Here is a 14,702-nt window from a genome sequence, read left to right as displayed (position 1 = left end):
CACAGACCCAGGAAGGAAAAACTTGGCTCTTCCTCTGTGCATTAAAGAAAATATCTAGTGGAGTCAGGGGACAAAGGTACCCAAAAAATTAAAAACAAAAACAAAGCCATACTGTATGTTAATTAAATATTATTTCATAAATATTAACTATAATACTAAGAAACTCATATTTAAAGTATTTCAATTCTGTTACATCAGGGAGAGGCAAGAAAGAGTCTTTCTATATGTAAATCTCAAAATAGTTCTCTTAGGAGACAGAATAAAGTTTTAAAAAGCCAAATTAACAGAAAATGTTATTATCAATATATTTTTACATTAGTCCATTAACGACATTAGCCCATAATTCAAAAGTGAAAAGTCCCCTTTCATTATTTCTCAGCCAAAACTTCAGCTAGGATCTGATCTGGTACCAAGTTAGTCACACCTTTAAATGCTCTTTCCTGGCACTAGAGAGATCATTCACACGGATATAAGAATCTTGATGTTTTTATTTATTTATTTATTTATTCATTCATTCATTCATTCATTGAGACAGAGTCTCGCTCTGTCAGCCAGGCTGGAGTGCAATGGCGCAACCTCGGCTCACTGCATCCTCCGCCTCCCAGGTTCAAGCAATTCTCCCGCCTCAGCCTCCCGAGTAGCTGGGATTACAGGCACCTGCCACCACCACTGGGCTAATTTTTTTATTTTTAGTAGAGATGGGTTTCACCATGTTGGCCACGCTGGTCTTGAACTCCTGACCTCAGGTGATTCTCCCGCCTCCATCTCCCAAAGTGCTGGGATTATAGGCGTGAGCCACTGTGTCCGGCCATTACTTAATTTTTAATCATCTTTAAAATAATTTAATTTTAACATGCCAAAAATGTGTTTGAGTATAGAAAAACCATTCAATAAAGAACACCACAGTACTCGTAGAATACACTTGTTCTCTCAAGCACAGCTGGATTTGCCAGGTGGTCATAGTACACACTGATGAGACCTGGCTTGGAAGAATCACTTGTCCTTAAATTGTTCTCCCTATAACAAAAACTAAATCCTGCCTCAGATTTCTGACTAGTCTTTAAAAGACGTACTTTAGATGCTTACTTTGTTACTTAGGTGGCAGTCTGTGTATAACAGCTGGGTAAAAGGACTCAGAGAACAAGGCATTACCTTGTGTACCAATATAAGGAGCACTAAAGCTTCATTGGAGATGTAACAAAACGGAAAAATTGTAGTTACCAAAACTTTCTGGAAAAATCCCAGAAATGATAAAAATTATCACTTAGAATGGGAAGGATAGCAGCCTATAAACACCAAGACTCTAATCTCAACCAAGACTCTAATCTGAGTCTTTTCTAGTTTGAATATTGTTTATAAAAAAATCTGGAATAGGCAAAAGTAGGCCGATTGTGATTTTTTTTTTTTTTTTGAGACAGAGTCTTGATCTGTTGCCCAGGCTGAAGTGCAATGGCACAATCTCGGCTCACCGCAACCTCCGCCTTCCAGCTTCAAGTGATTCTCGTGCCTCAGCCTCCCGAGTAGCTGGGACTTCAGGCGTGTGCCACCCAACCTGGAATTTTTTTTGTTTTTTTTTGTTTTTCTTGTTTTTTGTAGAGATGGGGGTTTCACCATGGTGGCCAGGCTGGTCTTGAACTCCTGGCCTCATGTAATCCACACACCTCAGCCTCCCAAAGTGCTGGGATTACAGGTGTGAGCCAGCCACAAGGCCTGGCCTGATTGTGATCTTAAACAGAGTCAGAGCTCATATATCCTGAACTACTGGAATATTCCATTAAGTATTAACTGAGAGGGAGGATCACTGTAGGAATTAAGTGATTTAATACAAGTACAGACTGAGAACAACGCCTGACACAGGTAAATATAGGAGACGTTCTTAAAAATGACTTATTATTCTCATTCCTCTCTGGCTCATGATGAGACCTTATATATATCTCAGCCCAAATGCACACAAAACAGTTTTATACTCTATGTACATATGTATCATATTTTTCCTGTGGGCATGCAAAATGGCTGATCCCTGCTGGGGACAGTCACTCACGCCCGTAATTCCAGCACTTCAGTAGGCCAAGACAGGAGGATTGTTTGAAGCAAGGAGCCTAGGACCAGCCTGGCAACAAAGCAAGACCCTGTCTCTATTAAAAATTTAAAAATTAGCTGGGATGCTGAGGTGGAAGAATCACTGGCATCCTGGAGATTGAGGCTGCAGTGAGCTATGATGGTGCCACTGCACTCTAGCCTGGGTGACAGAGTGAGACCCTGACCTTTTTTTTTTTTTAAGATTGAAAAAAGGCCGGGCACAGTGGCTCACGCTTGTAATCCCAGCACTTTGGGAGGCCGAGGCGGGCGGATCACGAGGTCAGGAGATCAAGACCACTGTGAAACCCCGTCTCTACTAAAAATACAAAAAATTTGGCTGGGCGTGGTGGCGGGCGCCTGTAGTCCCAGCTACTCGGAGAGGCTGAGGCAGGAGAATGGCGTGAACCTGGGAGGCGGAGTTTGCAGTGAGCCGAGATCGCGCCACTGCACTCCAGCCTGGGTGACAGAGTGAGACTCCGTCTCAAAAAAAAAAAAAATAAATAAAAAAGATTAAAAAAAAAATTAAAAAAAAAAAAAAAAAAAGAAAGAAAGAAATGGCTGGTCACAAGGGCAGACTCAGGGAAGACCAAAGAGAGACTTTCCAGAAGGGCCTTTTTAAAATTAAGAATAAGCTCCACGGAAAACTGTATCTGTAGATGATACAGTTTTCATTATTTATCATTTTCATTATTCATTAATTATCCTCACTGTCCACTCACCTGTCTATACACTCTTTGACTACTGCAAAATTGCCATCACCAATGACCTTTCCAATTTTGTATTTCTCAAGAAGAGTTGATGATTCAGAGCATCTGTTTCCATTCACACCTGCAAAAAGGATAAATGCAAATTCTAAAGAAAACATCAGCATTTTATACTGATTACTACATATTTGTAAAATAGTAAACTGTGATGCATTTATTTCTAAATCTATGGTGAAACTAAATAAAATATCTGGGCACATTTCCTGAATAGAACACCTGAATCACCAATTTCCTTTTGACTTTGTTGGTTGAAATCAGAAACCTATAGTCAATAAACCTAACAAATCCCTGAGACATCAGGTGAAATAAGTGATTAGCCTTAGGTAAAAAGGATATTTCACTAAAACTTATCCAAACTTTTTTGTCAATGTTCAAGAAAGGGGCAGGGGATACAAGATGATAGAAAAAGAAAAAAAAAAAAAAAACAAAGAAGAGGATGGCAGTGGGAATTTAATCTTCAAAATGTTCAAGATTTCTCTTCAAGATTTTCTAGTAGAGAAAATTCTACCCAGATAAGATAGATGCCTTGTTAAGGCTAATTCCTGGCTCAAAGCTTTCTCAAAAAGGTATGTGGGGGAAGGGTTAAGATCTGCCCACTTCTCACTACATGTCCCAGTGTCCAGCACACAGAAGAAACCAAATGAAGAAAACACAGTTTTGTTATCTAATTGAGAGAAAGGAAATACATTTAGAAGTTGTGAGCAGATCACCACAAAAATAAAAGCCCAAGTCTAAAATCTGAAGCTTCAATAGCCTAGTTAATGACAATGAGATTTTTCTTTATCTTGAAGTAACCCCCATCCCCGCCTCTTACTAAGGCCAAAGGGGCTGATAGGTGATGTGATCACATCCCTCTTTAGCAAGATTGTAACTTAGCACAAGTGAGTTTTAGGTGAGCACCAAGTTCCCATGCATGATTTCCTTTATCAAAGTAATGATCAGATTGAGAACTACCTTCAGGACTTATGCAACGGTCAAGTTCAGGTCCACCGTTTACATTGGAAGAAGATCTGCTGTGAGCAGAAATCTGCTGAAAGAGGAGAATGACCATTATTTATCAGGATAATTTACAAATCTTTAGCTAACTAATCTGTTGACACAGAAAATGCTTACAGAATGTAAAAATATGTCACAGAAACCAAGGAGGCATTCTCTTTCTTCTCATCTCACCTCTCTCCTTATGCATGTCAAATTAATGCATTTCTTCCATAGATATTTCATTCAGATTAGACATAAGAAAAATCATCAGTTACCTTTTTTTGAAATTATGTTATTTTTTACTTCCACAAAAGGAATTAAGACTCTCATCACAGCTGGATAAGATAGTTATTAGTGGCACAATAAGGCTTAGAACTATAGATAATTATAATGGTTCCAGGTTAAACACGTGACTCCTAGGAGTTTAATCATTTTATTTCCTCACAATAAATGATAACTGATGGACAACTGCAATTTTTCAAAATTTAACTTTTTTGTTGTTCTGTTTAATTTTTAGCTGCTAAAATTGAAGGCAACTCCAAATCGACAGCACTCAATGGCAGAATGTTTAAAAAGCTAGTGTTTAAAAACAAGGTCCAGAGAAGGGACGTAAAAGGAAAGCCTAAAAGAAAATCATACCATGCTCTATTCCATTCCCCACCCACGGCCACCACCCTGGTCCAAGTCCTTCTCCGGCTTCACTTGGCATTGCATCAAAGGCCTCTTTAGTTACTCTCAGTCTCTCCCATTCCACATAGTATTGCCAGAGAAATTTTTCCTAAGAGTAGTTGGGATATCACCTCCAGGATTCAAAAACCCCAGTGTGTCTTTGTTACCAACATAATAAGTAACTCCAAAATCTTCAGCGTGGCATTTGGGCCATGATCTGTCCCCCTACCTACTTGTCTAATGTGTTTCCCACCACTTGTTCTGATGCGTTTTATACTTGACAATAATTCAATTTGCTTTTATCTTTCAAAAGTTACTTAAACTTTCCAAGTCTTCATTTTATCCCCTGAAAATGGAGGTAGTAGCAGTGCCCAACTCAAAGATTTGCTAGAGAATAAAAATTAGCTTATTCCTGTAAAATCACTTTGTCTCTGACATGTAACACTAACTCAATATTAGTTTATCAGTGCCTTTTCTTAAATCATCTGGCACAGAACCTTGAAATGAGTGATTAAGAATGTGGGCTTGGTGCGGTGGTGCACACCTATAATCCCAGCACTTTGGGAGGCCGTGATGGGTGGATCACCTGAGGTGAGGAGTTTGAGACCAGCCTGACCAACATGGTGAAACCGCATCTCTACTGAAAATACAAAATCGGTCAGGCGTGGTGACGCATGACTGTAATCCCAGCTACTTGGCAGGTATAAGAATCACTTGAGGCCGGGTGCGGTGGCTCATGCTTGTAATCCCAGCACTTTGGGAGGCCGAGGCGGGCGGATCACGAGGTCAGGAGATCGAGACCACGGTGAAATCCCGTCTCTACCAAAAATACAAAAAAAAAAATTAGTCGGGCGTGGTGGCAGGCGCCTGTAGTCCCAGCTACTTGGAGAGGCTGAGGCAGGAGAATGGCGTGAACCCGGGAGGCGGAGCTTGCAGTGAGCCGAGATTGAGCCACTGCACTCCAGCCTGGGTGAAAAAGCGAGACTACGTCTCAAAAAAAAAACAAAAAAAAAAGAATCACTTGAACGGGGAGGTGGAGGTTGCAGTGAGTTGAGATCATGCCACTGCGCTCCAGCACAGGCAACAAGAGCGAAACTCCTTCTCAAAAAAAAAAAAAAGAATGTGAACTGTTGAATGTAAATGGCCATAAGAGACCTTTTGTTAAATAAAAGACAGGGTCTCACTCTGTTGCCCAGGCGGGAGTGCAGTGATGCAATCTTGGCTCACTGCAACCTCCGCCTCCCAGGCTCAAGGGATCCTCCCACCTCAGTCTCCCAAGCAGCTGGGACTACAAGTATACGCCACCACACCCAGCTAATTTTTGTATTTTTCATAGAGACAGGGTCTCATTCCCAGGCTGGTCTTGAACTCCTGGGTTTAAGCCATCTGCCTGCCTCAGCCTCCCAAAGTGCTGGGATTACAGGCGTGAGCCACCATTTGGCCTGGCCAGCCAAATTCTTAATAGGAATAAAGATATGAACATGATTTTTCTGGAAAGTTATATCTCAGAAGATAAAAAGATCTCTGCTAATCACTGCCTGCCCCAGAATAAAGTAACAGGGGAGGTGGAAAATCAGTGCTCGAGAAGCATGGTGGACGTGACCAGTGGACCCACATGTCTAAATCTCACAGCCCAGGGCAACGCAGCCCCACATGGTCAGGCCACAGGCAGCTGGGTCAGGCATGGTCACTGGGCAGGAACCACCGCCTCTCCCAGCACTCAGGCCTCAGGACTTTGAGCAGAGTGCAGGTCCCCACACCCACAGCTGAGGTCCTAAGACCTGTACATGGGTCCCTGCTCTCCATGAAGCCTGCTTGTTCAGCTGTCCTGGAAGCAGGTGATGGTCCTACAACAAGTCCCTTTCTTGAGCTAATTTGGGTAAGCACTGGTTTACTGCAAGCTGATGTGTTGTCTGAGTCAAGGACACTCATCACATTAGGAGGGGCTGAAACACAGGCATTTCTACTTCAATGTACATTTTCACGTGGATCCTAACTAATCAAGTGTTTATCAGTTGAGCTCCTGTGAACCACTGTAATTTTCCCAATGTCTATTTGATTAAACCTTCACTCCCACCCTACCCTGATCCCCTATATAGCTCAGCAATTACAAATCTGGCATGTGTTGGGATTTGTGGGTGACATGCAGCAGGGAAAGAGACCAGGAAACAGGACAAGTGATGGAAGCCTGGTCTCCAGTGACTAAAAGAGAGTGGCTGGGCTGAAGCCTTGAGCCTCAGAAGGAACAGGGGGCCTTGTTGGGGCGGGGGGGGGGGGGGGGGGGGAGAGACAGAGAGCGCGCGAGAGTGAGCAAGAGCGAGCATGGCATGGGGCCAAGCGAAGGGCCACTTTCAAGTGTACCTAACAAAGGCTCCACTAAACACCAGGAAATGCAGCTTCTTAGCAAACAATAAGGGCAAGGACATTTTTCAAAGCTGTTAAATTAATATTTTTTAAAAGGTGTTAAGCCTCAAGCATTAAAACAAACAATTATGTAGCGTTAACAGGGATGACTTATCCAATTACTTAACCAAATATGTTCCTTTATTTGAAAATAAGCCTTTCCTAAAGAGAAGAAAAAAGCATGAAAAAATAAAGGGGATAATTTTATTACAGTGCAGCTGAACAGAGAAACATAGTTAGACACAGAGACAATTTTCTTTCTCCCTCTTCACTCCTCAGTAAAATCTACAACAATGACTTGTGCTGTTTTAAGGGATAAGAAGATGAAGACACATCATTATTACTGCTCAGATGTTTACGACCTTATGAGGAGAAATAGGTGCACCTAAACTTAAAACCTTCAGTGAAACCTCTGCATTTCAGGATGGGTGCTGATGGTTACAAATGACTCTGAAGAGCCGTGAGAGGGAGCCATTTTGCTACAGCACAAATCTGAGCTTGTGTTTGAATCGCTCAGCTAGTGATTCAGTTCATTGGACCTCCCACTAATGAAGCTTGGCTTTCCAGAGGTAGAAGAAAAGCTGGGTATTCAGTAAGATCTCTGGACAGATCACTGGCAAGTGTGAAGCATCTATTGTTAAATATAAGGCAAAGATTCCCAGTGCCCTGAGAGACATGCAGACAGAGAGCAATGAAAATACAAGAAATAAAGCTGTGACTTTGCAAAATTCTCATCATTTCCTTTGCAAAATGTGTATATTCCCTTGTCTCCTGTAAATGAATTACTCTCTTACTGAAGCAAGAATTGAATTTGTACCAGAGAGATCAAATATGGCATTCAGGATTAAACCTGTCCCATTTCTATTGTCAAACTAACAATTTCTATTAAAACCTCTTAAAATGCTAATGAGCATTCCTGCTTCCATCACCAACTATGATGCTGAGACAGCACAAAGAAAGTGCCTAGATGCTGTATGCTAGCAAGGTCCTCCTCAACAAAGCATAATGGATGGCAGCATTTACGGTTTTTCAGGATACCATTCATAATTGCCAACTGGTTCAGAAAGACAGGATTGTGTTTGACAGTGGCAAGGGGGCGGGGGATATATTTCCTAATGAGGTCCTGGTTCTGATTGGCCAAGGAGGGAAGGTGACAGAAAAGAACCTTGAAGATATTGCTGAGTGTCTTCTCTGGGATCTGGTGCCCCTGCACCACCTCGCCACTTCTCTGGCAGCAGTGGCTCCATTTTTATGAATAAGCAAGGAAGGGAAATGTGCAAGAATCCTCTTCTGCTAAGAACTTTTTTTTTGAGACAGAGTCTCACTTTGTCACCCAGGCTGGAGTGTAGCGGCTCAATCTTGTCTCACTGCAAGCTCCGCCTCCCGGGTTCAAGCGATTCTCCTGCCTCAGCCTCCCGGGTAGCTGAGATTACAAGCACCCGCCACCATGCCCGACTAATTTTTAAAATTTTTGGTAGAGACGGGGTTTCACCACTTTGGCCAGGCTGGTCTCGAACTGCTGACCTCAAGAGATCCCCTGCCTTAGCCTCCCAAAGTGCTGAGATTACAGGCATGAGCTGCTGCACCCGGCTGCTGAGAAATTTTTTAAAAATACTTGAAAACAAAGCAGAAGATGCTTTATGGTGCTCTTAACTGCTAGCATCATTTAAAGGCATTCATGGCTGAGGGAGGACATCTGATGATGAGCAACACTCCAGTTTTCTATGTTTTTAGCCAGGGAGTTCTGTCAGAGGGTCCTATGTTAAACTTCTTTGATAAGTAGATTACCACAATTTCTACAAATTTGAAGTTTAAGGAGAAATGTTAAGTACTACACTAAAACTGTTCTCTGTTCTGAAATAGGGAAGTCTCAAAAAAAGTAGCAAGAGTGGTTACTTACTGCATTATGGCATATTATTGCTGACCTGAGTACAATGCTAGCTACCCTTGTGCTATACTGGTTTTTATCCATGTTCCTGGCTCATTAACTCCCACAGTCCTTGTTATAATGTTGGGATGCTTTAGGCCTCAGAAAAACAATCTCTCTGACCTTCTCCTGCCCTCCTTTCACCTGCCTAAGGCAGGACTCTAATCTGACTGCAGTCATAAGACTCTCATTCCAGAGGAGGTCCTGCCTCATACCCTGAAGCGAGGAATGCTCTATAAAGAGGCTAAGAAAAACCAGAAGAAACCGGCTTTGCTGGGCTTAGCTCATACCCCTTTTTATCCAGTCATATTTCTACAGGGTTGTCAATCATGCCTATGTTATGAAGCCTCCATAAAAATCCAAAAGGACAGGGTTAGGAACGCTTCTGGATAGCTGAATATGTGGAGGTTTCTGGAGGGTGGCATGCCCAGGGAGGCCATGGAAGCTGTGCACGCCTTCCCCATACCTCGCCCTATGCATATCTTCATCTGTATCCTTTGTAACATAATATCCTTTATAATAAATTAGTAAACACTTCCCTGAGTACAGTGAACTGTTCAGTGAAATGCAAATTAATCAAACCCAAAGAGGGGTCATGGGAACTCCAACTTGAAGCTGGTCATTCACAAGTTCCAGAGGCCCAGACTTGCCACTGGTGTCTGAAGGAGGGGGTAGTTTTGGGGAATGGGCCCTCAACCTATGGGATCTGATGCTATCTCCAGGTAGACAGCGTCAGAATTGAATTGGTAGGACACCCACCTAGTGTCTGCTGTAGAACTGACTGCTCACTTGATGGTGGAATGAAACTCATCCCCCACATTTGGTCACAAAAGTCTTCTTCTGTGCTTATTGTTTTTTTGGTGTGAGAGCAGAGTAAAAACATGGTTTGAGAAAGATTTTCCCTAATATTTCATTTTTTTTTTTTATAAAAGGACAAACTTGAACAGAATCTAGGAAATATTTGTCTGTAGTGAGTTTACTTTCTTGAGTGCATTTTGGAAAATGGCATCACAATTCAAGTGGTAAATGGTCTACTATAAGGGTCAAGTCAGAAACATTTTCTTTTTTTTTTTTTGAGACACTCTTGTCACCCAGGGTGGAGTGCAGTGGCGCGATCTCGGCTCACTGCAACCTCTGCCTCCCGGGTGCAAGTGATTCTCCTGCCTTGGCCTCCCGAGTAGCTGGGATTACAGGTGTGTGCCACCATGCCTGGCTAATTTTTGTATTTTTAGTAGAGATGGGGTTTCATCATGTTGGCCAGGCTGGTCTTGAACTCTTGACCTCAAGTAATCCAGCCGCCTCGGCCTCCCAAAGTGCTGAGTTTACAGGTGTGAGCCATCGTGCCCAGCAGGTCAGAAACATTTTCTATGAAGGACCAGAAAGTAGTATTTTAGGCTTCATGGGTCACAGGTTCTCTGTGGCAACTCTTTGGCTCTGCTGCTGGAGTATGAAAACGGCCATATATGAACAGATGAGCATGGATATGTTCCAATAACATTTATTCAGAAAAACCGGTGATTGGCTGAATTTGGCCAGCAGGCAAACTCCTGGTCAGCAAGAACTTTCTTAGGAAAGCTTTTCCTCCAAGATAATTCTTGCACTTTTAAACTCTAAAACAGAACAACCTTCAGGGTATGGTTGTTGCTATAAAGCAGCCATTCTTTCCTCACATCTTAGAATCACATAGGAAGATTTGAAAAATTCTATTATCAATCTGAATCCCAAGTTGATTAAAGAATCTCAGGTATCAGGATTTTTTAAAAGCTCTGCAGATGATCCAACATGCAGCCAAGGTTGAGAACATCTGTGGATGAAGTTTCTGGCAGCAATTTTAATTAACTCTTCAGCTACCATAATCTGTGTAAGTTCACCCCGTCACTCTAACCACTGCAAGTCATCTATAGCCAAACAACCTTGTCTTTTTAAGAAAAGGAAAGAGGACACCCACATGGTTTACTGAATCCTACTTTGTACCAAGTCATGAAGTGAGTATTTTGCATTGAATGAGTTAGGTATGGTCATCATCTCCATTGACCTGTGAAGAAATCAGAGCTTAGAGAGGTTATATAACTTGCCCATCACCACAGCAAATGTGGAATCAGAATCCAAACCCAGGGCTGACTCCAGAGCCCAAGAGCTTCTTGGTGATTCTCACACTGTCCTATCCTCTAAGATTATGAGAAAAGTCCTGCAAGGCTATTAAACCAACTAAAGGAAGTCACCCAATTCTAGACTTGCTGATCAAAATATACACTATGGTATATTTAGAACATGTTTTACGATTATATAACTATAGTAACATTCCTGTAATTCAGTCACATGATATACAAATTGATAAATTCACAGCCTTTCCTCAAATAGAATTTGAGAAATTTTTTCTTTAAAAAGGTAACTTCTGAAGTATACTGAATTTAAAAAAATAAATACACTAGATAGTACTTGTAAATAGATTTGCATCATTGGCATTTTTGTGGGTTTTTTCAACATTAGGAACATTGTTTCCACTAACTAGAATAAAATCCAATGTAAAGTATTATAAATGCTGAATTAGGAATGTATTCAAGAACAGAAACCTTTATTATTTTCATACTGGATTTCCGATAATTTGAAATACTTCAGTATGAGTAATGAGATATGAAAACAATTGGAATCAGCACCCAGAGGCTGGTAACACAGCCTGCATGCTTAGATTTGGTTTCGTTTGGCAAAAACAGTGGCACTTAAGACTTGTGGTTGGTTAACAGTGTTAAATAGAATCCACTGCCTGAACATGAATATGGTTTAAAATAACAGCCAGCTCTACAGTCTATCAAAGGAGCAGCATGGAACCCAACTTCTGCTTTCCTGTTCTTCCAAATACAGACACCACCACAGGTGACTACATGGCCTGCCAAAACCAGCAGAGAATCTCATTGCACCCCTCTGAGTAAGCCTTTCGAGTAAGGTGTTGGCTTACTGGATTGTGACCAACAGACAGGTGGTGTGACCATGCCTACTTGCTAAAAATACCTGCATGCTTTCACTGTGAGGTTTCACTGATTTCTAGGATGCCAGGGTGATGAGAGAGGTACCTGCCTCTTCAGTTATAACTATGGAGGCTACTACAAGCAGCCACGATGACAATCTCTAAGTCTTTAACTCCATCCAGTTACCTATATTGCACTACCAAGAAGAATTTCTGGGCCCACTTTCATGAATAATGGGGCATTTAAGTTTAACACATGTGCCGGTTGTATTCAAATGAAATTCTTACAATTGATCCTATTTATACACTGGTAAACCCTCCCTGCATCCTCAGAAAGATGGGCTTCACCCCAGGTGAGTCATTTACTTCCCAAGTGTACCAGATTTGACTGAGCAACTACAATGTGCAAATCACTGTCCTCCAAGTGTGAGATGCATTATGACTTATTTTGTTAGGGCACTTCAAAACTGCTTAGCCCCTCTTTTGGTTTTTGTTCTACAAAATCAATTATATGGAAAGATGAAGTCACTATCCATCTCTGGGGTAATGAGAAGTGGTCAGTTTCTTAGTATTGAAGGTTATCAACTAGTCTTAATTACAAAAGAAAAGCCAAAGCTCCAGGGAAAGGCAAAAATGTCTAAGGTCAGCAGCTACTGTGGATTTACATTTCACAGCTTTGAAAAGAAGTGTTCAAGTTCAGAAGGTCGAAGAGTTACATTTTAGCTCTGCCAATCAGGATGAGATACTACTAGCCCTTTCATCACACTTCACAAATCTGGAAAATCTTTCACCACCAGCAGACCCAGGAGACATCATCAGATAAAATATCAGCACATCAGACAGTTCATAATCTCAAGATGCTGGATAATGTTCCAAATGTACTTTTTTCTTCCTTCTTTCAACCGGCAAGAATGCTCACAGCAGACAGCCTCCAGGCATACACTTCAGCATCAAAACACGAAACATTTTATCCCTCAGTGTCCACAGATGTGCTGTGACTCTGAAGCCTGAAGTTACTATTGCCTTAAAAGTCTTAAACTGGAACATGAATGATGAATTAAAGTTCAGGGAAATGCTTTCTTCATCCATCTGGCAGCTGATGACACATTTACTACTCTTTATTGCCTATCTGTCCCAAAGAAAATGCTGTGATTTAAGCATAGCAAATATTCCTAAGGGAAAAGTTATCAGCTAGATTGAAGAGACTCTGAGGAACGTGCACAGAGGGAACAGAAGATCATAGGCTGGGGTCAAGCAGAAAAATGGAGAATCAGGAAGACGAGCATTAAAAGAAGCAAACGATGTCCGCAGGGGTGGGATTCTAGGATTTGAAGAGGAGGAAAAAGAATGTGTAGGGAGTCATCAGTCTGAGGAACAAAAGGACTGGAAGGAGAACAAGGACTGGAAGGAGAACAAAGCAATAAAATTGATGGAGTGAGACTCTGGCAGCCCTCAAAAAAGAGGATGGACAGGAAGGTTGGAAAGGACAGGATGAGGAAGCCGGAGCAGCCCAGGGCAGAAATTTTGAGTGGCTGATAAAGAGATGAAAATGGAGAGAAGGCTGGTGTGACTGCCAGACTCCACAATAGCCCTCGTGAGCCCCACCTCCCATTTCTCATGCCCCTGTGATGTCTCTCCCCATGCTGAGTTGGGCTGGTGTGTGACCACCAAGATATTATGGAAGAGATGGGGTCTGGCTTCCAAGGATAGATCACAGAATGGACAGCTTCTGTATGGCACTCTCTCTCTCCCTCTCTTTTATCACTTGGTTGTGGGGAAAGCCACCTGCTGTGTTCTGAGGAAACTCAAGCCAACTTACAGCGAGGTCCACATGGCGAGTAACCAAGGCCTCCTGCCAACAGCCAGCACCAGCTTGCCAGCAAGTGAATGAGTGACCACAGAGGGGGATCCTCCATTCCCAGTCAAGCCTTCAGGCGGCTACAGCCCTGGGACGCGTCTTGACTGCAACCTCATGAGAGATCTTGAACCAGAACCACCAGTTAAGCTGCTCCTGAATTTCTGACCCATAAGAGCTGTGTGTGAAAATAAATTTTTTACTTTTGTTTTAAGCTGCTAAATTTTGGGATAACCTTTTTCTTTTTCTTTTCTTTTTTTTTTTTTTTTTTTGAGACAGAGTCTCACTCTTGTCGCCCAGGCTGGAGTGCAATGGTGTGATCTCGGCTCACTGCAACCTCTGCCTCCTGGGTCCAAGTGATTCTCCTGCCTCAGCCTCCCAAGTAGCTGGGACTATGGGCATGTGCCATCACACCCAGCAATTTTTTCTATTTTTAGTAGAGATAGGGTTTCACCATCTTGGCCAGGCTGGTCTCAAACTCCTGACCTCAAGTGATCCACCCACCTCGGCCTCCCAAAGTGCTGGGATTAAAGGCATGAGCCACTGTAGCTCTGTTGCCCAGGCTGGAGTGCAGTGGTGCTATCTCGGCTCACTGCAACCTCCGCCTCCCGCATTCAAGCAATTCTCCTGCCTCAGCCTCCCAGGTGGGATAATCTGTTTCTAATAGAGTCATTTATAGATTACTGATAGGGTTGGAATATGTGAAGAGGGCAGGAAAGCAGAGATGAAGGGAGAGTTGAGAGGAAAAGTTGGTGACAGAAAAGCAGAGGAGGTAATAAAATCTGGAGTCTGACTTCTCTCACTTTCTCTTTCCCCCTTGTACACTACTGCATGTTAGTTTTTTGTAAGTAAAACTGCCTTCATGTGAAAATGGAACCTGGAAATGCCAAGGTTTATGGTAAGAAAGAATAACAAGGCTATCCTAACTGCTTTCTCCATATTTAATCAATCTCAATCCTGTGTGGTAGGTCCTATTCTCTTTTTTCACAGATAAGGGTGATGTGACTTGTCTAAGGTAAAACAGCTTAAGAGTGGCCATGCCAAGATCAAACCCAGGCATTT

At 42.3% G+C, this 14,702-nt stretch overlaps 1 protein-coding gene across 7 annotated transcripts in view; it reads right to left on the bottom strand.

Moving 5' to 3' along the window:
- Window positions 1-14,702, bottom strand: part of DCLK2 (doublecortin like kinase 2) — a 179,671-nt gene that overhangs the window by 33,250 nt on the left and 131,719 nt on the right. For 5 of the 7 annotated variants that reach the window (XM_004088513.3, XM_030816227.1, XM_030816228.1 and 2 more), the window contains 2 exons: window positions 3,798-3,873; window positions 2,799-2,907 (listed from right to left, as the gene is read on the bottom strand). In XM_004088513.3, coding sequence (XP_004088561.3) covers window positions 2,799-2,907; window positions 3,798-3,873 — 185 coding nt within the window. The remainder of the gene's footprint in view (window positions 1-2,798; window positions 2,908-3,797; window positions 3,874-14,702) is intronic. The other 2 variants (XM_030816225.1, XM_030816226.1) reach the window with 1 other exon arrangement.

The sequence above is a fragment of the Nomascus leucogenys genome, chromosome 7b, assembly GCF_006542625.1.
Source record: "Nomascus leucogenys isolate Asia chromosome 7b, Asia_NLE_v1, whole genome shotgun sequence".
Classification (NCBI taxonomy): domain Eukaryota; kingdom Metazoa; phylum Chordata; class Mammalia; order Primates; family Hylobatidae; genus Nomascus; species Nomascus leucogenys.
This window is presented reverse-complemented; position numbering and strand designations above follow the sequence as displayed.